Raw genomic sequence first — 23,855 nt, forward strand, 5'->3', positions numbered from 1 at the left:
GGTTACAATTACAACCACACCACAGTGAAATCACAACAGTCAAAATCCAACAAGAGTAATATGACAATAAAACCCCATCCTACAAAACCAAACGCAGTGTAAAATCTCCCGCACCCAGCCCACCCACTCACCCACAAAAAAGGGAGGGATACAGACATCTCAGGGGCCCCCTCCCAGCTCAGGGAGTCACCTCCTCGCCAGGGGCCAAAACTCTACGAGAGGAGGCGCCCGGCAGACCTGTTCTGTTCAGAGTCTGGTCACAGAGTCTGGACTCAGGGAGTCCCCCCAACCCACTTATTCCTTTAGCCTCTTAGAGAATCCCAGAAATCTCTTGGCATCCCACCCTCAGGGCAAGAAAGGACTTCTGAATGTCACCTTTTAAAGACCCACTTGGGCGCCATCACAGAAGCAAAGCTTTTGGGCCACTGACTGCGTCCCACTCAGCCCGCTCCAGCGGGACAGTCCATGTTGGCAGAAGAGGCCTCCTCGAGTTCCCTCCCAAGGTTTGGCTGCCGGTTTTGTCTAATTAGACCAAAACGGTGGCTCGGCTGCCTCTGGGGACCCCAGAGACGCGCTCCTTTTTTTTGGCAGAGATCTGCCTTTCTCATCAGGCTGCCTGCAAAATTTGCTGGTTTTGATGATCTGCCGTCGATTCTCTCTAGCTTTCCTCCCCCACAAGAGAAGAAAGGGAAGCAGATGGAAAAGGGGGCTCTTTATTCATACATTACGATTAATCTACAAAGCTTTCTCCACAACGTCCTTCCTTCCCCTCTGTCTACCCCTGAGGTTCTGCAATAGCTTCCCCCCCTTTTTTGCAGTTGTGTCCTTTGGCTTCAAAGGTTTGCCTCTGCTTCACCTCTGGTGAAAAGGAGCTGCGGTCTTTTTGCTTTTGGGGAAGGCATGAAATGATGCGGATCCTCATCAGTCAGCGCTTTCTCTTTTAATTGCCTTTCGGGGCCGCTGTGCGAGAGGAGACCGATGTCCCTGAGCAAAGCTTAGAATCCTCTGAAGGTGCCAGCCACAGATGCGGGCAAAACATTGGGAGAAAATGCCACTGGAACACGGCCATGCAACCCGGAAAACCCACAACACTCTAGTCTTCAAACTGGCACTTAATTGGCAACTTTGGGTCGTGCTGGCTGAGCTTCTTTTCTCGTGGGGAAGGAGCCTTCCCTCAAAGCCGGGCACGGTGGAAGGCGTGTCTGGAGCACAACAGTTCCGTAAGATCTACCTGGCTAGTCTTGCAGAGTAGGAAGCGTGAACAAGCCCCACGAGTTTCGTTTTTGAATTTCTTTACTCTGTAAGATAATCCTCTTGGAAATCTCTTTCATTTGAGAGGGGCGTCGTTCTGACAGAATCCCTTTTTCCAGTCGAGAACCCAGGTGAGGTTTGTTCAGGCTTTCCCTGCTTCTTTGCAAAAGGAATGGGGAAGGGAGAGAAGCCGGGGGCGGGGGGGGGGGGGGGCGCCTGGAAGAGAAACGAAGAGGAGAAGGAAGACAGAGGAAGAAAGAGCAAGCGAAGGAAGACAGCTGAGTGGTGGGAAACCAAGCTGAAGGAGGAGGGGGGGAGAAAGAGGCAGGTGGGGGGAGGGCGGGGTGTGTGAGTGCACCTGTAGCAGCGCTGTTGTCGGGCTCTCTTGTGTTCCAAACAGGGCTCCTGACTTTTCCTGTTGCATCTCTTCCTTTGCGCAGCTGGGAGCGGCCGTGCACAGCCCCGTCCATTCCTCACTGCTGGGTTTCTCAGCCGTCAGCACTTCTCTGCCGCAAGGCTACCTCTGGGTGAGTTGGTGCCCCGACATCCTCCATTCAGTGGGAGCTGCCAAGTTGCCAGACCAGCCGTGCTCCTGCAGAGCCACAGGCTGCCCTGGGCTGAATCCCCAGAGAGATGAAGCACAGATATGATCCCAGGACAGATCTGGATCTGGAGGAATCTGTATCCACTGCCCGGCTCTTCCAGCGTGGACAAAGCTGGGAGCCCAGATGGGGTCTTCCTGCTCCTCCGCAGAGACCAAGAGCTGGCCAAGGAGCCCTTTCCCTGCACGGCACACAGTCAAGTGGCCAAAAAGTCAATCTGTCATTGTGGATTAACTGGTGTCTGATGCAGCCCTTGAAAGCTGGTGACAGATAATTGCTTCAAGAGAGTTAAGAGTGTTTTGAGAGAGGCGGCACTCCTGCCCGTGGCATTTGTCTTGCTGTCACCCATGGTCAAACCAATCTGGCAGGATTTTGAAACAGTGCAAAAACTGTGTTTGGCCTAGGGGGAAGGGGGGTCAGAGAACACGCCTCGCTCACACTGCCCAGAGAGGCCAGAAGATCAGCTGGGCTGAGTCAGACCAAGAAGGGTTCCTCTAGATACCGCCCCCAACCCACCAGGAGGGTTCTCCTTGCCCTGTTGATGCTCCCCAGGGTTTTAAGGTCAAATTGCTTTGAGTGTAGAAGTTCTGTTCTAGGGGGAGGGGGGATTGGGTCTTCTACTGGGCTGGCCCCAGATGAGTGGAACCCTCCTGTCTGAAATTGCAAGAAATGCCGTTCTGCGTCTCACTAACTGTGGTTCTGAGGTGTCCTAGAACCAGGGGGCATCCATTGAAAATGCTGGGGGGAAGAACTAGAACTAATAAAAGGAAACACTTCTTCACGCAACGTGTGATTGGTGTTTGGAATATGCTGCCACAGGAGGTGGTGATGGCCACTAACCTGGATAGCTTTAAAAGGGACTTGGACAGATTTATGAAGTTGATTTATGGCTACCAATCTTGATCCTCTTTGATCTGAGATTGCAAATGCCTTAGCAGCCCAGGTGCTCAGGAGCAGCAGCAGCAGAAGGCCGTTGCTTTCACATCCTGCCTGTGATCTCCCAAAGGCACCTGGTGGGCCACTGCGAGTAGCAGAGAGCTGGACTAGATGGACTCTGGTCTGATCCAGCTGGCTTGTTCTTATGTTCTTATGTCCTTGTCACCGAAGGGTGTCAGGAACCAAGATTGTCACGCAGGGCCCTGTGTGTGCTGATCCACTGGGGGTTTGTTTTAATTTAACTCCATCGCCTCTTGGGATCCTTCAGTCTTGAACAGAATGTCACACCTTTAAAAAATCATGTTTGTCTTTTTTAATGTCAATATTTTTTTAAAAAAGAAATCTGTTTTGAGGGCGACTCAAAAAAAATTATTAAAAACCCCCTCAGTTCCAGCTTGACAAATCCAATGTTTTTATAACCGGTGTCTTTAAAAAATAAGATCTGTGGCACTGGGAATGTTATAAAGCCAACACAAACAAAAATCACAGTGCAGGTTGTGGGGAAGTGATTTCAAATTCTTGCCGGTCAATTCTGAGGCTTTCATTCGGTTGATTTTTTGCTCCTCTCCAGTATGCTCAGATATCTTCCCGGAGGAGCAGAAAGGGTGCCCGGGCCGTTTTGGGGAGCCCCTGTGCTGCCAAGAGGGCGTCAGATCATGCCAGTGTTTTGTCTTGCTTTTGGCCCTCTAGGTTGGGGGCGGCCAGGAAGGGGCCGGGGGCCAAGTGGAGATTTTTTCGCTGAACCGTGCAGTGCCTCGGACGGTGAAGTCCTTCCCCGTGGCCTCCCAGGTCCTCTGCATGGAGTACATTCCAGAGAGGAGCGAAGAGGAGAAAGCTGCGGAGTCGCAACCAGCGGATGACCCACCTGCGCCCCCCCAGCCCGCCCTTTGCCTGGGGCTGCAGGATGGCAGGTGAGCAGCTGCTGGGATCCGGAAAGACCGGATCTGCTTCATAGGGACATGCCACGTTCTTTTCATTTGACTTTACTGTTCTCTCTTTCAGCCTGCTTTATTGGTTGCCGCTTATCATTCTGTTCTATTTACACCACTTTTACACTGTGGGTATCTACATTTTTGCACAATTCATTTGCAACTGATGGGCAGATAATGTTGGGAAATGTGTATGATTTCAGGGGGGAAATTTGGCCTAAGGAAGCACAAACTCAAAGTGAGAACCAAGCTGGAAACAAATATGTTCAAATCAGACCAGCCGGCTTTTGAAATTTAGTCCCATCCCTCTTTTGTCCCTGAAGAGAGGAGTTGGGCTTCCCTTGTCCCACGGCTGCCTCCCACTTCTGAGCTGATCGATCAACCCTGGAAATGTGGCTGTAGACAAATGGATTGTGCGTCTATTTTGCCACATGCACAGGAATACTCTTAATTGGGTCCACCGAGTTGGGCTCTCCTCCTGGCCTGGGGGCAAAGTTCTTTTCAGCCCCACGAGAAGGGGGAGGCCCTGAGGCTGAGGATGGCTCAGCCAAACACTTGGGCTACATTCACGTGACTTTTCAGCAGCAGTGAGGAGAGCCACTGACTCAGAGTCCTTCCCGCCAGTTTTGCATGTTTTTGGTTGTAGTTGCTCTAGGGGAGGAGGGGAAAGCACTCTGTGCATGGTCCAGCACACTTTCCCGTCCTGCCTCTTATTTTTGGATTGATCTCTGGCCTTGAAAGCCAGCTTCCATGTGAAGTTTCGGAATGCCCCAGCTGGAGTTATGACCCGTAATGTTGCCAAAAGCATTTTCTTCCCCCACAGCACTTTGGGGAGCAACATCAGCTGGTGCAGCTGCTCCCCATTTCCCCAGTAGGAGCTGCTCCTTGTATTCTAGGTTTGTTCAGGTGCCTCCTCTGTGTCGCTTTCTCTGCTCTGCTGTCCTGGCAAACTCCTTGGAAGAACTCTATAATTCCCGAAGCCTAAAGAAAGCCCAAAATATTCCAAGAGACCCGTCTCATCCAGCACACTCTCTTTTTGAACTGTTACCATCCGGCAGATGATACAGGTCTATCAAAACTGGGACAAAGAGGCTTAGAGACAGCTTCTACTCTAGAGCTGTGGCGATGCTGAACTCCGTGGCTTCGTGTTGATGTGTTTGGGGCTGTGTAGGGATGGGTGGAGGAAGGGAAAGTGAGGATGGGGTATGAGTCTGAAATTGTGTGCATCGAGGAATGCTGCTGTAAATTTCGTTGTGCGTGCACAATGACAATAAAATGCTTATGCTTATGCTCTGAACCTGTGCATATTTCTCTCCAGCATCTTGGTCTACGGGAGCGTGGACACAGGGACGCAGTGCCTCCTGAACTGCAAAAGCCCTGGGCTCCAGCCGGTTCTCTGCTTGAAACACAGCCCCGACTTCCTTTTCGCTGGCCTGCAGAACGGAACCGTCGCTGCCTACTCTAGAAACAGCGGTGAGTGCTGAGGTGGTGGGCTGGCCTTGCTGGTGCCGTCATCTGCTTGGAATATTGTAAGGTGGGCTGGTGTTATTATTCCCATCTTGCAGGAGGGAAGACTGAGGCAGAGTCAGTGGTGTACCACGACGCCACAAAACAGCGCCTGGGGCTTGCTGCCAACTCCTCACAAAATTAAAAAATCCAACAAACCTTTTCCGCCTCCGAGTGGGGCTGGCTGGAAACTCACTAGGGGCGGAAGCTTCCCTGGCCGTAATCCCACCCCCAGTGTGTTAGCGGTTGGTGCCAGTTGAAGGAGCAAAAGGCTTGTTGGAGGGAGGGAATTGAGGGGGCAGTGACGGGGCGGCGGCAGGGAGCGTTCAGGGGGGCAGGGAGTTTGGCTGAGGACTGGGCACAGGGCTGGGAGAGGGGGCAAGGGACCAAACTTTTATATTTTGTGTTCCGGTTTCATAATTTTTGTTTGGCTGAGGAGCACATTTTAAAGAAAAAGAATTCTGCCCTGAAAGTCTTGCTAATATATTTTACAGGCAACCGAAAGCACGTCTAATTACCTGTTGTGCCCCCACCCCCCACCCCGCGGGTAAAATGTCAAACCTCTGAATGCTCCATAATTGAAAATATTGCAAAAGGCAAACTTAGCAAGCCTGTCTGAGCTGAGGAGGTTGAGATTTCCCCTCCACGGTTCTTTTCAGTTCTGTTAATCCATAAGACCAGCTTGTATATGTGAGCCATCATTTTAGAAAACTTTGGAAGAACCACCTGAGAACTTCCAAAGTGCCCCCCAATAGCAGGAATACGGCACGTTTTAACTAATAAAGTGAGCCAGTGTGTTCTTTGCTCCCCAAAGCTCCCCTCGGGGGGAAGGTTTCATCCGCACTTGATTTCCAAGTGACTTTAATTAATTTACAATCTATTTTAATTTCCGGCTTGTTGCAGCAGCAGGAGGGAAACCCTCTCCCCGCACCCCCGCCCCTTTTATGCTAATTGGTGTTCAAAATGCAATGTCTAGAATCCAGGTTTTGGTCCCAAGACAAAACCCCAATTTGAAAGCTCTGTAATTTCCTATTGATTGACTGTCAGCTCTCTCCGGCTGCGGCGAAAACAGCCGTTTTAGTGCCGGTGAAGCCTGTCAGATGTGCTTTAGTTTTCTTTCCTTGTAAATTTTGGATGAACAAAGAGACCCTCGTGCAGGTCAGTTCATTTCAGGTTCACGGGCTGGACCTGCCCGACTTGCGCCTGCGTCACCTGAGCACGTGCGTGCAGCTCGGGTCTCTTCGCTGGTTACCTTGGCAATCGCCCCCTTCTTCAGTGGGGGGGGGGGGGTTCACCTTGCAGGCCCGTGCTCAGGTGTGTCCAGGGCCAGGGAAGTGCTGAATGGAGCAAGCAGGGCCCAGAGCTGGCTAATTTTCCTGCCTGGATGGCTCCCCGCCCCCATCTGCGAGGGTGCTCTTTTGACAGTGATTTCTCCCCCCCCCCCCTTTTCCATGTTCCATTAGCCACCCACAATCTGCAGCTTGTTGCCCTCCGTTCCGGGGTTATAAACGGATGTTTACGTGGAGCTTCAGACTCAACTTGGCAGTGTGTTGCTTTTTATTAATTACCTTTTGATAAGCCATTTATGGCTTTTAATTGGAGCATGTGTGGAGTGGGGGGAATGTATCTCCCAGGCAGATGCAGGAACACAAGGAAAAGTTCCATCTGATGTTTGCCTCTGCAGAAGGCTGGGCTGACGCAGTTGCCTGTAGATATCTGTACAAATAACAGAAGGGAACCTCTGGGACTTTCTCCATTTATATAGATGCTTTGACTGTCGTGTTTTTTTTGAAGAACGGTGTGCTTTGGGTGGGGCAGAAATTACTGGCCAAGTCTTCAGGGTGAGACTATCAAACGACAGACGGAGGTCTAGCGAGGCTCCTGCTTACGTGCAGTTGAGGTGCTCCGAGCCAAATCAAAAGACCCAGAGCGCAGGATGACAGGCGCACTGTCCCCATCCTGTCTTTGGTGCTGGGGGGGGGGGAGGGGGGAGGCAGGAAGAATGGAGGGCTGCTGAACTCTTCTTTTGCTCAAGGGCTGACAAAGAAGGAATTTCTAAATAAGAGAATCTGCTTGGAAAGGCGTTTGCCCACCGGCAGAGCAGGGGTCTCCTCCCCGTGAGCCTTTCCTGGGTGGGGGGGAATCCTGGGGCTTTGGAGGAGGAGCCCCGGGCCCTCCCCACCTGCCCCTTCAGTGCTCTTTGGCGTGACTGACAGCAGCTCTAGAGCTCTGGTTTGCTACCCCTTGCCTGCAATCCAGAGGTGACCCTTGAAGCTCCTCCTAGAGGAGGGGGCAACATGCAGGATCTCTCTGGCCCCTTGAAGCCCCTTCAGCCCCTCCTCCAGTTGGTGGGAGAGGCAAAAGACCAGACTGCTGTCTAGATCCCCAGTGGCCGTGGCTGTTGCTTGATCTTCATGTGCCACTTTTGGCTTTCAAAAGCACTTGTGGGACACGTGGCACAGACTTCCTTGGGTGAAGTGGGCTCAGTTTTGGTCAGGATCCAAAGTGGGGGGATTAATGGGGCAGAAGGGGCCCTTCCTCCCCTGCAGCTGTGGAGCCTCAGAGAGGTCAGGGGAGTCCATGAAGGGCACAGGAAGCCCAGAGTGTGTTCCGGCACCCACAGAAACCATTAAATATGAAAAAAAAATTGAGAAATCAATTGTGGGAGGGGGCAGTGTCCAATCTTGTCTGTGGCATAGTGGCTAAGAGCAGGTGCACTCTGATGTGGAGGAACCGGGTTTGATTCCCAGCTCTGCCGCCTGAGCTGTGGAGGCTTGTCTGGGGAATTCAGATTGGCCTGTGCACTCCCACACACGGCAGCTGGGTGACCTTGGGCTAGTCACAGCTTCTTGGAGCTCTCTCAGCCCCACCCACCTCACAGGGTGTTTGTTGTGAGGGGGGAAGGGCAAGGAGATTGTAAGCCCCTTTGAGTCTCCTGCAGGAGAGAAAGGGGGGATATAAATCCAAATTCCTGCTCCTGCTCTTCTTCTTCTTCTTCTTCTTCTTCTTCTTCTTCTTCTTCTTCTTCTTCTTCTTCTTCTTCTTCTTCTTCTTCTTCTTCTTCTTCTTCTTCTTCTTCTTCTTCTTCTTCTTCTTCTTCTTCTTCTTCTTCTTCTTCTTCTTCTTCTTCTTCTTCTTCTTCTTCTTCTTCTTCTTCTTCTTCTTCTTCTTCTTCTTCTTCTTCTTCTTCTTCTTCTTCTTCTTCTTCATGACAAGATTAGTGCAGGTTTTGTCCAGGTAGCAGTCCTGCTCCAGGCTTTCTCTCATTTTCTGCACCTTTCATACCTGGGAAAAATGAATCACCTGAGCCGCGTGTTGTCATCTTGGTATTTGGCAACACAGGAGGTGGCAAGTGAGCCAACTCCCCTGGCCCTGTTCCAGGCTTCAGGTCCCTTCAACACATGGAGTCCTCTTGGGAAGTGTTTTGAACGTTCGCTGGAAGGGATGCCCATTCGCACTCCTCTTCTGACATCTTCACAGGTGTGTCAAGTTGAGCCCTTGTGTGACCCCTCTTTGGTCACCTGTCATTTGCGAGCATCCTTCAGACTCAGAGGGCTTCATGCCTTCCACCTCTTCCCATTACTCTCCTAACCTGATTCCTTTACCTGCGTTTCCTTCCTGCTTAATTTTATGTCAGAGATGTCAGTTTGCGTGGGGGGAGGGCACAGCTCTCAGGATACCTTGAAAAAGATAAAAGTGTGACTCTGAGCAGCACCTGACAAGCGGAAGATGAAGCGCTTTCTTTTGCTGGTGGAAACGAGTAGATCACGCTCAGTCATAGGAGAGGCGTCTGTTCTGTGTGGACTGTGGAATATGAGCGCTCAAGAATTGTGGACGGATACACAGCTTGCATGGTGTGTATTGTGAAGGAGCCTGCTTGCTAGCCAGTGTTCCAGCGATTCTGATGGAAATACTAAATAATAAGCCGAAGCCTGGGGAGGTGGAGGAGGAGAGGTGTGCCCAGGTGTCCCTACCTGCTTCTGTGTCACCTGCTCCTTCTTTGCAGGGCCATTCCAGCCACGCACCTGTTGAGCCTCCTCAGCAACAGGATCCCACAAGCCTACTGATGAAGAGAAGAAGAGTAGAGTTTGGATTTATATCCCCCCTTTCTCTCCTATAGGGGACTCAAAGGGGCTGACAATCTCCTTTCCCTTCCCCCTCACAACAAACACCCTGTGAGGTGGGTGGGGCTGAGAGAGCTCCGAGAAGCTGTGACTAGCCCAAGGTCACCCAGCTGGCGTGTGTGGGAGTGCACAGGCTAATCTGGTTCCCCAGATAAGCCTCCGCAGCTCAGGTGGCAGAGCTGAGAATCAAACCCAGTTCCTCCAGATCAGAGTGCACCTGCTCTTAGCCACTTCGCCACTGCTGCTCCTGTATCCGGGGAGGGGGCTGAACGTCTTCCTGGTGCTTCCCCAACACACCCCACACACACCTCAATCCACTTTACTTTAGCCGTTTTCTTTTGGAAGGGATGGCTTCTGATCTCAGAGACCCACCAGGGAGAGAAATCCCCTTCCCCTCTTTCTGCCGCTTGCTGGGCTCACAGTTGTGGTAGCTAACCTGGAACTGTACTGCCGCCAGAAATGGCCCTGTTCTGAAATGAGAGCACCATTCCCGAAGCGGAGAACTGGCTCAATGCAGCTAAGTCGAGAAGAATTCTGCCTGGGGCATGACCAGCCAAGCATAGCCAGGTGTTGAAGACCTGGACGGTCTGTTCTTCAGGGGTCAGGGCCAGGTGCGGCAGACAGTTCAAAGCAAGGTCCAGTGGCCACTCCTCCATCTCCTCCTCCTCCTCCTCCCTATCTCTCCCCCTCTCTGCCCCTGCCTCAGCCCCTGCCCTCTTTGGGTGAAGTTTCCATTTGTGAGTCTCTTTCCTCTCTCTCTCTTCCCGGGTGATACCTGATTTTTTTTCTCTTGTCTAACCACAGGAGGTTTTTGGGATGCAGCAGCTGAGCCCGCCTCCTTGGTGGTGGGGCTGGCACCAGTCCGAACTCTGCTCACCTTGGACGATGCCGTTTGGGCCAGCTGCGGCAACCAAGTCACCGTGTTGGATGCCGCCACTCTGAAGGCACAGGTAAGGCTGGTGCTTTTCCTTTTGCTGTTGCTGGGGCAGGGAGAGCAGCGGCTCACATGGAAAGGTGGCTTGGGGGGTTGAGTGGGGGGCGATTGCCTGCTGCTCGCGGCTGAGCATTCTTGATCGTGCCCGGGCTTGCTGTTGGGGTCCTTTGCTGAAGGCTCGGGAATGAACATCCCCCTGCAAAAGTCACCCTGGTCCCAGAAGAGCGGCCGTTTGGTGCGGACTGTCTGGAGGCTGGTGCCCTGTGCAGCTCCGGCTTCCCTCTGCTTCGGGGCAGGGATGGTGTCGTCTGAGTCCAGCACAAGGTGCGGTTCTTGGCAAAGGGTCCAAGAAAAGACTCTGCAGGAGACGGGGCTGCCTGGCAGTTTTGGGCATCTCCAGTAAATGCCCTTTCTTTCTGTGTCTCAGCAGCAGCAGCAGCAGCAGCAGCAGCAGCAGCAGCTATACTGCAGGGCAGGGCTGCTCTGCTGGGCATTGGATGCGATTCAGCAGGAAGTTCTACTCCGCAGGCCCGATGGGAATGAGTGGGGTGTTTGCTGGAGAACTTCCTGGTGATGAGTGTCTGTGTTAACTCTGCTTGCAGCCCTTGTGGGTGGCCTCGGTCTGTCCCAGTGGCTGGGGACTGTTTTGCCCCTGAGCAGAGCCCAGGGTGGAGTGAGAGCGGTGCCCTCTCGGTGAATCCACCCAGCCACACAGCTCCTCCGGTCCGGCCACTGTGTGGCGCTGTTGTGGCACGCAAGCGGGGCGCAGCTGCAGAGCGATTCTGTGGGCATGCCTGGCGCTTCCACCCCCGCCCTGCCCCCTCCCTGGGCACTCTTCCCAAGCAGGAGCAAGACCAGCAACCACAGCAGAGATGGATGGGGGGCAGCTTTATTGAGGCTGCAAATTTCTCAGTTGACCGGCTGTGCTGCCGCCGCTGCCTCCCTCGGAGCATTTCCCTTCTATTATTCATGAGGCCAACACACCGCAGCACTCAGCCCGGCCGAACTGTGCCCGCCTGGGCCTTGGAGGTCGGCTGTAGGATCATAAAACTCTCCATGGGTGCAGCACAGGGGCTGCTGGTTGCGAGGCCTCTGTCCGCGTGGGGGTCGTGCTTGCTGGGTAGCCTTGCCCTCCGCAGCCCTCCACTGGCTCTTGTCCCTAACTAGTTCCAGGCGTTCCGTCTCAAAAGGGATATTGTGGAAGCGTGCAAGGGGTTGGGAAGGCTGCAGCATTTGGAGCTTTTTAGTTTGGGAAAAAAAGATTACCTCGCAGGTGGGGGAGACGATGGAGGCTGTAAAGTTGTGGTAGCTAACCTGGTTCCATCGGGCGCAGGGCTGCGTCAGTGGGGAACAATTTCGACAGCAGTCAGTGCTACGCCCCTAAGCCTGTGCTCCTGGTGTCTGCATTTCTGATTAAGCTCTCAGCCTCAGGTCACCCATCAGTAAAACGGGCACAGTTATAGCCCATCTTGTAGAGGGGTGCGGGGGCGGGGGGGGGAGGGCAGCTGCAATCCCTGTTGGGGTATCACCAGGCCTTGGAAATCAGCAGTAGCTCCCCCCACCACAGCATCCTTCTAATTGTACTTATTTCTTTTGTTAGATTTTTATCCCGTTCTTGAAGCTGCCCTTGGTGGTCTCTCTCTGGTATAGATTCCCCCAAGGCCTTGCTTGCATGTCCCGATTCCAGATGTGTAAAATGGGGATAGCATTTCCCAGTCCCAGATGCTCGCTTTTAATGGAGAAAGGATGGCATGCCCCCCCCCCCCCCCCCCGCTGATATCCCGGGTCCTGTCTCATCGACTCCTGCTTTGCCAAGTTGTGGTTCCACGCAAGTGTGTGTGATTCCAGCAGGGGAGAGGCTTGAGAAACCTGCTCCAGTTTTTTCCAGGTGGTTTGCCGTGAGAGAAAGATGTGGTTTGTCAGCCCCAAGATTCCTGGGCTAGCGCAGGGAAAGAAACCGCTCATGCCGCAGAATGCAACAGAGGGAATATCAGTCGTCTTTGCCTGGCCTAAAAGACGGCTGCCGGGAACATACCCGGCAAGTCAAAGGAGGTCGCTTTCCAAATGGGGAAGGGGATGGTGTGAAACCACGTCCAGGGTGTGAAAGGTGAAGCAGAGTGTGAGGTCTTTTTTCATGAAATCGCCCAGGGGGAAAAGTAGGGCCCTTCCGTGTGCGTCAGTGTTCCGTCACTTGGGAGGTTCTGAGTTTGCCAGAGCCGTTCTGGGAGGGAGGAGGTCTCGGCCACAGAGTCTCTGCAGGGAAAACCGAACAAGATGCGGGCTGTTCCATAATGAGGTCTTCTGTGTGAGCTGCCTGAAGCTCAGATCCAAAGTGTGAAACCTCTGTGGGCCAGAAATAAGGCAGTGACCTTTGGCAGGAGACGGGAGGCTGTTCTGGACGGACTCCTTGCCTGGTAGCTCTTGAGAGGATCAGGGGCGGGTCTCCTCCTGTCTTTTATTATCGTGCATTTTAAATAAAATAAAATAAAATAATTAATTTTATATACCGCCCTCCCCCTGAGGGCTCAGGGCGGTCCACAACCAGGTTACAACATACATTAAAACGTAATTTAAATATTAATTACATAAAAACAGAACCCCGTTTAAAAATGTGGATGGCGTCTGGCTACCCCCCTCCCCCCCCCTTGTGCCCACGGGAGGCCAGATGACACAGCAGATGTATTTTTAACCAGGTTGGCCAAACGCATTTTGGCATTCTATTTCTCACGATCATAAGAACATAAGAACTAGCCTGCTGGATCAGACCAGAGTCCATCTAGTCCAGCATTCTGCTACTCACAGTGATCCTCAAAACCGCTTCAGCCAATTGGAAGAGGACTACAGACTGATGTTATTTTGCCTCTATGGCAGCTGGGCTGACTGGCGGAGGGCAGACTTTGGGCAGTGCCAGTCCCAGGATGCAGAGGCAAAGGTGCCCCTCGAGGCCCCCTTAAAGAGAAGGAGGGCTGGGTCGGGGGGGGGGGATTCTCCCCCTAATGGGCTGCCCCTGACCTTGTGGGCGCTCTGTGCCAAGACAGGTTGGCATCACTGTTGAGGTGGCCTGGTGCCCCAGCCCTATGACTCTCTGACCCCCCCCCCATTAACAGATGTTGCAGTGCCTGCTCTGTCCCCATCCCCGCCTCCCCGCCGGAGCAGTGGGCGCTCCGGCTCTCCCGCGTTGGCATCTTGACGCCTCCTCAATACTGATGTGGCTTTTTATGCCTCCCCTGCTGCTCTGCAGGATTTATAGGAGCTCTGTTTTTATGTAGACATTTTGAGGTACATAAATGTGGCTGCTGCTGCCGCTGCAGGTAAGGTGGTGTCAGCATTTTCAATGTAATATTCAGGATTTTATCATGCAAGCAATAAATGGCCACGCTGGGATGCTGCAGGGAAGCTCCCTCTGTCCAAAGCGGGGGGGTTGGCTGCTCCAGACACGTCACGAGCACATGACGAGGAATTCATCGGCTTGGGAGGGACTTGGGGAACCACGGTGGCCAGAGCAGAGTGCTGGCTGCGTCCAGGTGTGGGGAGCTGGGAAAGGAGGCCCGGGGGCCATCTGGCGATGCTTGAGGGCAATAGCTGGGTGGCTTTCCGTGGCCGCCATTTGCCCAGAACCCAGCTGGGCTTGGGGCCATCAATGGAGCTGCAGCAGGAGGCTGGCTTTGCCCCTCACCCAGGTCCCTGGACCAGAGGGGTTCTGGCCTGTGGTTCTGGATTGGCCTGCTGTGTTTCCTTCCCCTGCCGCCTGCCTCGGGAGCACAGGGCAGTGGGACTGAGACCCTTAGCGTTTTGCTCAGTACTGGAGTAGCTGACCTTCAGTGTTGTGTGTGGAAGCTTCTGCAGACTCTGCATGTGCTCAGAGGCACTCTCTCTATCTTTGCTGCTGCTTGTGATGGACAACTGAGTCCTTGCAGCTTCCTCCCCCCCCCCCCTCCTGTTCTGAGTCCTGGAAGGCCCGTGAAGGGCTTGAAAGGAAAAGAGCTGAAACCAGACATGCGGATGGATTAAGTTCTTGGGTAATTGCGTGTTGAAGAGGCCATCTCTGTGGTCAGACCGATTCTGTTTTCCTTTTTTTCTTTGCCAAAGAGGCACTTGAGGCGTCAGCAGACTTGTGGAATGAAACCTTTTCATTTTAAAAGCCCCGGGGGGATGCTAAGAGACTTGTTTTGGTGGAATTGAAACAAAAATCCATTTCCTTCTCTGTATTTATATATATATATATTGAATCCTGACAGCCAGGTTACCAGCTCTCGTTATTGGCTTGGTTTAGCAATTTATGCTGTGTTCCTAACTTCTCTTGGGAGGCTGAGAGTTGCCGAATTCTGTGGTTTTCTTGTCTCCAAAAAGTTCCCCAGCTCTGCCACCAAGAGAGCCCAGCATTTAGAGATGACCCAGAGAATCCCCTCCCCCTCCCAATTTCTCCTCTGATTTTCCAAGGATTTTATACTGCCCTGAAGCATCTCTTGCAAAAATGCCGTTGTGTCTCCTTCTACTTTGAATTCTGAGTCACCTTCTCCGATTTCAGAGGGTTAGCAAAATAGGGATGTATTTATTCACGAGGCTCACGATTGTTAGAATGCGTTTTTAGAGTTTGAATGTCCTTGTTCTGAATGGGTGGAAACCTCTGGGTTTGTCCAGTCAGGATAGCGTGGCTGTTTTCTCTCCCCACTCGCAGCAGACCTTTGAAGCCCACCCAGAGGAGGAGACCTGCGTCACGCACATGATCAAGGCGGGCAGCGGGGTCTGGATGGCGTTCTCTTCAGGGTCCTCCATCCGCCTCTTCCATACTGAGACCTTGGAGCACCTGCAGGAAATCAACATCGCAACCCGGACCACCTTCGCCCTGCCTGGTAGGCGGGGGGAGTGAAAAAAACCTGGGGCTCCGCTAGGCAAGGGGGCCAGACGTGGATCGCCACGGGGCACGTGTTTCCTGAGGGGCGTCTTATTTGCTTCTTCCGTGGGGGGGAGGGTTCTGGCTACCATTCCCAAGCAGAGCATCCAAAGCTGCTGTGTCCAGTGGTGGGTCTGCAGATCCGGCTGACCCTGTGGGTGCTGGGAGGTCACCTCCAGCTAGTCGTGTGGCTGGCAATTGGAGCCTCCGCCATTGTTAGGAATGGGCTACAAAATGGGTGGACCAAGGGCCAGGGCGAGGGAGGCGGGGCTCTTGCCTGTGAAAGGGATGGAGGTGGGGAGGCACAGGAGAGGCCTCTTGCCAGGACCAGGAGTCGGGGTGGGGCGAACTTCCTGGGCATTTCCCATCCCCTTGCACTGTGGCCTGCCATGCAAGAAGTATCCGGGTGCCATGAACTTCTGTGGCAATCCTTTGTCCTTTCTCTGCTTTCTCCCCGGTGTCCTGTGTTGTGTCGTTGGTTTTCCGTTTTTCTTCTCTCTCGGAAAGCTTCAATATGGCCTCTGGGCAGTCAGCTAGTTTAAATCTTTCCTCAGCTGCAGAACTTGCAGGATGGGACCCCTGCCTTTGCCCAGCCCTTGGCCAACCCCGCCCACTTCTGCGGCCCTACCTTTGTGTGGTGGTTGTAACGTAGTAACGTGGTCATAAAGATCTGGACGCGTAAACGGTTTGTGGGTCTTGGGCCTTGGCTGTCCACGTGTGCATCTTCTGTGTCAAACAAGGGTGGTCCCCACGGGGTCCCGCCGCCGCCGCCTCAGACCCCTTTTGGTGCTTCCCGTCACCTCCGCAGGGCGCCTGCTCCCTCGCAGCTCTGCAAAGCGGAATGACCCAAAGAAGCCGCCATAAATTCTTCATTAATCTTTTCATTTTTTCCTTAAGCCTTTTAGATATCTCTCTCCCAACTGCAGCACAGAGTAATTGTGTAATTAGTGCTAAATGTATTACTCGTGTAAAGTGTTCTGGGCCTCCTCCCCTCCCCCCCGCCTTTTTTTTTTTTTAAAAAAAGGCCATGTTTAAAAAATTTATTGCTGCTTCTTTTCTTCCCCAGCATGAGCATTTTTGGTATTAATGCATTTTTGAACTTCAGCTCCCTCATCCTTTTTAACTAGACAGGCCATTAATAAAGTCTTTGCGGAGGGACCCGGCCTCTTAAAAGTTGTATAGGCGCAGATCTATCGCTTGAGTGGGTCTGACGTTGCAGCGTTAAGTCTTGGGGATAAAATATTTATTTGCCATTAGATTCCCCCCCCCCCCCCGGTCCTTTTTTCTTTTTTTGAAAGTGGGGCATCTTTCATTTGTCACCAGAGCTAAGATCAGGAAAGGCTGTAATTCTTTTCTGGCTGTTACATTTGCATCCTTGATCCAAGGAGCTCGAGGTTTGGTTCCCTGCTTGCATTCACAACAACCCTGCAGGGGTGAATGGGCTCTGCAAGAGAGAGAGAAAGACCTGTATTTCTGGGTCAAGAACAGTCGGTAACAGATGAGGCCTGAAAGCAGAAAATCCAAATGACCCCCCTCCTGGCATTAAAACATGACTGAAATAACAGGCCATTTGCTGCCATTGAAATGCCCCCCCAAAGTCTGCCCCCTGAGATGGATTTCCTCGCCAAAGAGTAGGACATGTCTTGTGCCAGAAGATTCGTGGCTTGGGAGGGCTTCAAAACCCACCCTCCATGGTCCCAGCTGTGATACCTCAAGTAGGAATTCCCAGGGAATAACAGCATCTGGGGAGCACATGAACAAGGGCGAAGCTGCCTCCTACTGAGTCAGGGAATCTGCCCGTCAAGGTCAGCCTTGGCGGCTCAGACTGGCAGCTGCTCTCCAGGGCCTGAGGAAGAGGAAGGACTTTTGCGTCACCTGCTCTCTGACCCTTTAACTGGAGGGGTTGGGTATTGAACCTGCGACCTTTCGTGTGCCAAGCAAATGCTGTACCACAGAGCCAAGGGCAAGGAGGGAGGGACTTACTTTTCTCAAGCAGCCTCTTTCCTGCCTTCCATGCACCTCACCGTGTCCCAGAGATATTTTGTTGATTATGCACAGCCATTGCTGGTGCTGGAGCAAAACTTTGCGCATGCTCCCCTCTGCCGGCCTTCGGTTTTGAGCACACGGAAGGCAGCTTGTGACAGAGGGGACTGTCGCCCACAGTCATGGCTGACCCAGGGCCAGGAGAGATGCTGCCTGCCAGGATTTCCAGCGGCTCAGGAGTTGTGCCGACGGAGGACAGCCCCGGGGGCGGAGGGCTGGGCGTGGGAGCCCCCCTAGCAACGGGGCCGCAGTCGTGGGCTTTAGCACAGCTTTGCTTGTTGGGAACAATATTGCTTCTTAACTATTAATGCTGGCAATTACTCCTCTCCCCCCCTCCCCCCGCGCGCCCCTTCAGGCTCTCCAGCTCCCACCTTGTTTTATTGACGATTTCATCTCCTTTCTCCCCACAACTCTCCTGGTCTTTCAGGAGCTAATTTGCAATTAAAATTCAGCACTGCATCCCCAGGCTTAATGGGAAGAGCGTGAGGCGTGAGGGGAATCCTAAGCATCGTTCCCAAGGTGGGACTCCTCAGAGCACAGACCTGCCGGCCACCCTGGAGGGGATCCCGAGTGGTGCGGGGGTCTGGCCGGCCCCTTTCCCTACGGCCGTTGCCTGGGGGTGGCATCAGTGCCCCGGGAGCTGTCTGAGAGGGTCCTGGTTTGTCAGAAGGCCGCTGGTCTTGGGCTCTTCTTGGCAGCCCCTTGAGAATACGGCTCCCCGTCCCTCAGCCTGGCTAAGGGCAGGTGGGTCCTCTCCACATGAGGAGCCTTCATGTGGCTGGGCTTGAATCCAGACTAGGAATACCTGTCCTCCAACCCAGGATCCCTGAGGCTGGTTTCTGGAGCTGAAAGCTTAAGCAGAACCTGAAACAGGAAGGCCCTGGAGTCGTGCCATCTGGCCTGAGTCACGGAGTGCCAACAAAGTCCAATTCCAAAGGATATTGAAGAGATAGAAAAAGTGCAGAGAAGGGCAACGAGGATGATTGAGGGATTGGAGCACCTTCCTTGTGAGGAGAGGCTGCAGCGTTTGGGACTCTTTAGTTTGGAGAGGAGACGTCTGAGTGGGGATAGGATTGAAGTCTATAAAATTATGCATGGGGTAGAAAATGTGGACAGAGAGAAGTTTTTATCTCTTTCTCACAATATTAGAACCAGGGGGCATCCATTGAAAATGCTGTGGGGAAGAATTAGGACTAATAAAAGGAAACACTTCTTCACACAACGTTTGATTGGTGTTTGGAATATGCTGCCACAGGAGGTGGTGATGGCCACTAACCTGGATAGCTTTAAAAAGGGCTTGGACAGATTTATGGAGGAGAAGTCGATCTATGGCTACCAATCTTGATCCTCTTTGATCTGAGATTGCAAATGCCTTAGCAGACCAGGTGCTCAGGAGCAGCAGCAGCAGAAGGCCATTGCTTTCACCTCCTGCACGTGAGCTCCCAAAGGCACCTGGTGGGCCACTGTGAGTAGCAGAGTGCTGGACTAGATGGACTCTGGTCTGATCCAGCTGGCTTGTTCTTATGTTCTTATGTTCTTAAGGCTGCTTGTAAAGTTAAATCCTGGTTTAGAACCCGAGGCTCTGGGTTGAAAACCTGCACAAGCGAGGAAGCTTTGGAGTCCAAATGGACCACAACGCTGCTTGACCCATTTTGGGGCAGGCGGTACGAGGGTGCTTCCTATCAGCTGCGACTGGGCGTCATCTTGCCTAGTCCTTCTTCATAGCCTATGCCTCTCCCTGCTGTGTGCTTTCTCCCCCACCTCCCCCCCCACCTGCGCCTGCTCCAGAGACAGGTGTCCCTGCCGATCTGCCCGCCAGCCTCTGCATCCCGATTTGCTAAGCCAGTCAGACAGGCCCCGGCTGATCAGCTGGGGAGAGCTAATCTGGCCTGACACTGAGAACATGTTAATTCACGGCAGCAAGTTACCCACTTTGTTGTCTGCACGTAGCCAAAAACAACTGGAGATTCTCCTTGTCGGCTGCGGCAGAGGCACCCGGGCGCACGGAGCGCTCAGAGCCCAGGGTTTGGGAGCGGACGTGCTGCTTGCGAGAGTGAGCGTGTGTGCGTGCGTGCGGGCCTTGGGTGCCAGCCCTCGTGACTCCTTGTTTTTCTTGGAGGGTGCATTAACCCATCCTTGGAGCCCCAGCTCCCGGAATCCAGTCTCTCTGGAGAAATCACACTGCCTCACTGGGTTGAAGTCAGCACGAGATCTGTCTTTGCGTGGATCTCTTTTGTCTTCTGGGCTGATGTGGCGGCTGCTGGTAGGCGCCTGGCTCTCAGCGGGATACGCCGGGGTGGCCAAGGGCCACAACAGCCCCCCCTCCCCCCCACATCTAACAGCAGTGGCATAGGGGGTTAAGAGCTCATGTATCTAATCTGGAGGAACCGGGTTTGATTCCCCGCTCTGCCGCCTGAGCTGTGGAGGCTTATCTGGGGAATTCAGATTAGCCTGTGCACTCCCACACACGCCAGCTGGGTGACCTTGGGCTAGTCGCAGCTTCTGGGAGCTCTCTCAGCCCCACCTACCTCACAGGGTGTTTGTTGTGAGGGGGGGAGGGAAAGGAGATTGTCAGCCCCTTTGAGTCTCCTACAGGAGAGAAAGGGGGGATATAAATCCAAACTCTTCTTCTTCTTATCCTGCCCTTTCTCCCAAACTGCTCAAGGAAGCCCCACCCACCCACCCACCCATCCATCCATCCATCCATCCATCCATCCATCCATCCATCCATCCATCCATCCATCCATCCATCCATCCATCCATCCATCCATCCATCCATCCATCCATCCATCCATCCATCCATCCTCCTAATTACCCCATGAGGGAGGTTAGTCTGAGAGAAAATAACTAGCCCAGAGCCACCCAGGAAGCCTCATGGCTGAAGCCAGGATTTGAATTCTGCTCCCTCTGGTCCTAAGCCAGCCACCACACAGCACTGGCTCTTCTGTGGCCCCGCCCAGCCAGAGGTCCAGATCCTCCCACCTTCAGAAGTGAGGGGTTGTCTGCTAGAGATGGACGGAGCCTCCTCTGTTGTGGCCCCCTGCTTCTGGAAGCCCTCCTCTAGCAGAGCCTTGTTTTTACCTGTTTTAATTTGTCCACCCTCTTGGGAGCGTTATGCTTGAAGGGCTGTGCCACGGGGAGCTCCTTGGAGGGCCGTGTGGCTGCAGCTCCGTAGAGATGTCCTTCGAGGGGTCAGAGGCTGAGCGAGCGCCCTTCCTTCGTTGCTCAAGGTGGAAAGTGGGCGGCCCTCTTTTGTGGTCTGGGCTGCAGAGGATGGTTGGGGGCCGGCTGGGGAACGGAGGCAGGGCTTGCTTTTGGGTGGGGCTGCAACCCCTTGGACGACTGTCTTCCCTTCCCTCCACCAGGCCAGAAGAACGTGCACGTCACCAGCCTGCTGATCTGCCAGGGCTTGCTGTGGGTGGGCACGGACCAGGGCATCCTGGTCCTCTTGCCTGTGCCCAGGTTGGAGGGCATCCCCAAGATTACTGGTGAGTCTCCTCGTGCTCTGACGGCAGGCTGGCAGGAAGGGCGCCAACTAGTCGGAGGGAAGCCACGGGGGCGCCTGCGCTAGTTTCGCGGAGGCCCCCTCGGCCCTTCCCTTTGCTCAGCAGCGGGTGTTTTGGAAGTCCAGAGGATTTTTTGCCTCCTCCGATTGTTCTGTCGGGTGGGGATCTGTAGCCAGATTTAGGGCTTCCTGCCAGAGGCAAGAGGAGCAGGTGGGGACCAAGAAGCAGGAGTTGGGCGAGGCAAGATCCTCACCCCTGAGAGGTAACTGGGCCTGAGGGGCTGAATAGGGCCAGGGGGAGGGGGGTCAGCCCTGGAGGCCAGAGCTTGCGAAGGTGGCACACTACAGCCGGGACTGGATAGATTTATGGAGGAGAAGTCCATCTATGGCTACCAATCTTGATCCTCCTTGATCTGAGGTTGCAAATGCCTTAGCAGACCAGGTGCTCAGGAGCAGCAGCAGCAGAAGGCCATTGCTTTCACATCCTGCATGGGAGCTCCCAAAGGCACCTGGTGGGCCACTGTGAGTAGCAGAGTGCTGGACTAGATGGACTCTGGTCTGATCCAGCTGGCTTGTTCTTATGTTCTTATGACTGCACCCCTGAGGCCCTCTGCCCAGCCTGCAGCAAAGACAGAGAGAGGGTTTGGGTGGTTGAGAGTCCAGCTGCCGAGTGAGTCTCCGGCTCCAGATGCCCTGCTGTGTTGGGGAGGGAGGCGGGAGGCGGGAGGCGAACCGCCCGTGCGCCTTTGACAGTGACAGCTCCCGCTTCCCTTTCCAGGAAAAGGCATGGTTTCCCTCAACGGCCACTGTGGGCCCGTGGCGTTCCTGGCCGTGGCCCTCAGCACGTTGGCTCCAGACATCTTGAAGAGTGACAAGGAGGAGGAGGAGGAGCCCGTGGCGGAGCCCCCGCCTGCAGAGGACGAGAAGCAGGATGGCAGATCTCCAGAGCTGGCGGCACAGGAGAGCCCCCCCACGCGGGAGAGAAGGAAGAAGGGCGTCCTCTTGCAGTACCGCCTCCGGTCCACCTCGCACCTCCCCGGGCAGCTGCTCTCTGTGAGGGAGGCGCCGTCCGCCACCGGCGGGAACGCTTTGGAGCACACGGAGGAAGACGGCTCCGTCTACGAAATGGCCGACGACCCCGACATCTGGGTGCGGAGCCGGCCGTGCGCTCGGGACGCCCCCCGCAAGGAGATCTCTTCCTTGGCTGTCATCTCTGGCGGGCGAGGCTACCGGAACGTCAACCCAAACGGCAAACTGCCCGCTAACAGTGAAACGGACAGCACACTGCTCATGTGGCAGGTCCCTTTGATGCTATAGCCCCGACCTCCCCCTCCCCCCTCTTTCCCCTCCTTCCCACAATTCAGTGGATCCGGCCCTCCCAGAATAGGGGGTGGGTTTGGCGCTCTGGCCCTCCCAGGGATCGTTGGGGAAGGTGGCCTGCTCTGCCCAAAGAGGGAGGTGGGCTTTTATCTTCCCCCACCCCCCACCCCGAGGTGTTCTGAAAGGGCTGGTTTTTCAAATCCAAGATCTTGTGTTTGGGTAGCCTTTTTTCCTCCAGTGAGGTTGTGGTTTTAAAAGACTTTCCAGCTGACATAGGAACTGGTGCACCTCCCTGCCGGATTTGGAGGCACCAGACAGGTTTCACAAATGACCTTTCTTTCTTTCTTTCCAGAAAGGGGCAGGAAGAGCATTTGTGTATCCATGTGTGAATATATACATACGTGCAAATATATATATATATAACATATTAAAAATTCTGTATATTATTACATTGTATAAATTTTAAAAAAATCTGTATATATTGGTGCATCTTTAGATGCAGAAATAAAGGCCGTAAAAAGAACTTCGCCGCCTCTTTCGCAGCTGGCGCCTCCGCTCCCACTGGGCCTGGATTTGAATCCTGCGAACTAAGCATGGAGGTTCTTCGTGTCACGAGCCGCAGGAAAAGTTCAGAAGCAAATGCTGGATGCAGACAAGTCAGCCTTCATCCACTGAGAGGGAGGAGACCCGGGGGGGGGGGGGGAAGGGGAGAACCGTCAGAGCTACCACAGGAAGAGCGTGGCTCAATCCACAGGAGGTGGGAGAAGGGCAAAGAGAGTCAGTGAGCATAAGCAGAGGGCCAGTCTGCTTTGGATAATCTCAGGCTTTCCACATAGCATCGCTTTCCTCTGCTTTCTCCAGTGCTTCTGTGGCTGCTGGTGATACCACTGGGATATTAGGAAGGGCAGTGCCCAGTGGTGGAATCGGTTGCCCGGGGTTGTTGTTGGTCCTTCCTCCTTGAGGAAGTTTAAACAGAAATTGGGTATTTATTTGTCAGTGATGCTTTAGATCATCCTGCATGATGCCAGGGGCTGGACTGGATCATCTTCAGGCATTGTCTGTAGGTCTTTTTTAAAAAAAAATTGCTGGAGCAAAATTGAAAGCGAGTCCTTGAGGCTGTCTCTCTGGCAGAACATTGAGGAGTTTCCCGGGAAGCTGAAACGGTTCCAGAGGAAGAGAACAAAACCCCTTCAGAGTTTGCTGCCGGTGTCCAAGTCCAGAGCTTTTCCCTTTTGTTTATGCTCTCCAATGTCTTACAAATCTCCAGCATTCTGGCCATAATTCCTCCGCAAGTCCAATAAAACCCTCATAGAAACGTCATAAATAACAATCACCCGAGCACCAGAATGTGAATATATTCAGACCAGCACGCGGCAGTATTCCTCCCAGCAGCCACTCTTTACGAGGTATGCAGGCAAGTCTGAGGCACCTTGGTCCGTCTGGGGCAGGGGTCTGCAACCTGTGGCTCTCCAGATGTCCATGGACTACAAATCCCATCAGCCCCTGCCAGCATGGCAGCTGTCCAGCTGTCCTGGCCCTACGTGACCTTGGTGAGTTCCGCAGGGCCTGTAAGACGGAGCTATTCCATCGGGCCCTTGGGGGGGCTGGCCACGATTCTATCGCCCCCCCACTGAGACTGACGCTGCCTGTTTTTCCATCTTGGTTGGTCCCTGTCTCCATCTTGGGCCCTGCCTACCCCCTCCCCCTTTTGGCCTTTAGATCGGGCGCCTGTTTTTAACAACTTCTGCTGTCTTAATTGTATTTATTTTTAGTAACTGCTGCTCAAGTTTTAATGGGTTTAAGTTATATTT

General features: G+C 53.6%; 1 protein-coding gene across 9 annotated transcripts in view; it reads left to right on the forward strand.

The window, feature by feature from the left end:
* Positions 1 to 22,566, forward strand: part of ARHGEF10L (Rho guanine nucleotide exchange factor 10 like) — a 77,671-nt gene extending 55,105 nt beyond the window's left edge. For all 9 annotated transcript variants that reach the window (XM_048518830.1, XM_048518829.1, XM_048518831.1 and 6 more), the window contains 7 exons: positions 1,692 to 1,778; positions 3,480 to 3,700; positions 5,037 to 5,191; positions 10,153 to 10,298; positions 14,961 to 15,135; positions 20,585 to 20,707; positions 21,503 to 22,566. In XM_048518830.1, the coding sequence (XP_048374787.1) occupies positions 1,692 to 1,778; positions 3,480 to 3,700; positions 5,037 to 5,191; positions 10,153 to 10,298; positions 14,961 to 15,135; positions 20,585 to 20,707; positions 21,503 to 22,041 (1,446 nt within the window). In that variant the 3' untranslated portion in view covers positions 22,042 to 22,566. The remainder of the gene's footprint in view (positions 1 to 1,691; positions 1,779 to 3,479; positions 3,701 to 5,036; positions 5,192 to 10,152; positions 10,299 to 14,960; positions 15,136 to 20,584; positions 20,708 to 21,502) is intronic.
* The last annotated feature ends 1,289 nt before the right edge of the window (positions 22,567 to 23,855 follow it).

The sequence above is a fragment of the Sphaerodactylus townsendi genome, linkage group LG16 (genome assembly GCF_021028975.2).
Source record: "Sphaerodactylus townsendi isolate TG3544 linkage group LG16, MPM_Stown_v2.3, whole genome shotgun sequence".
NCBI classification, from domain to species: domain Eukaryota; kingdom Metazoa; phylum Chordata; class Lepidosauria; order Squamata; family Sphaerodactylidae; genus Sphaerodactylus; species Sphaerodactylus townsendi.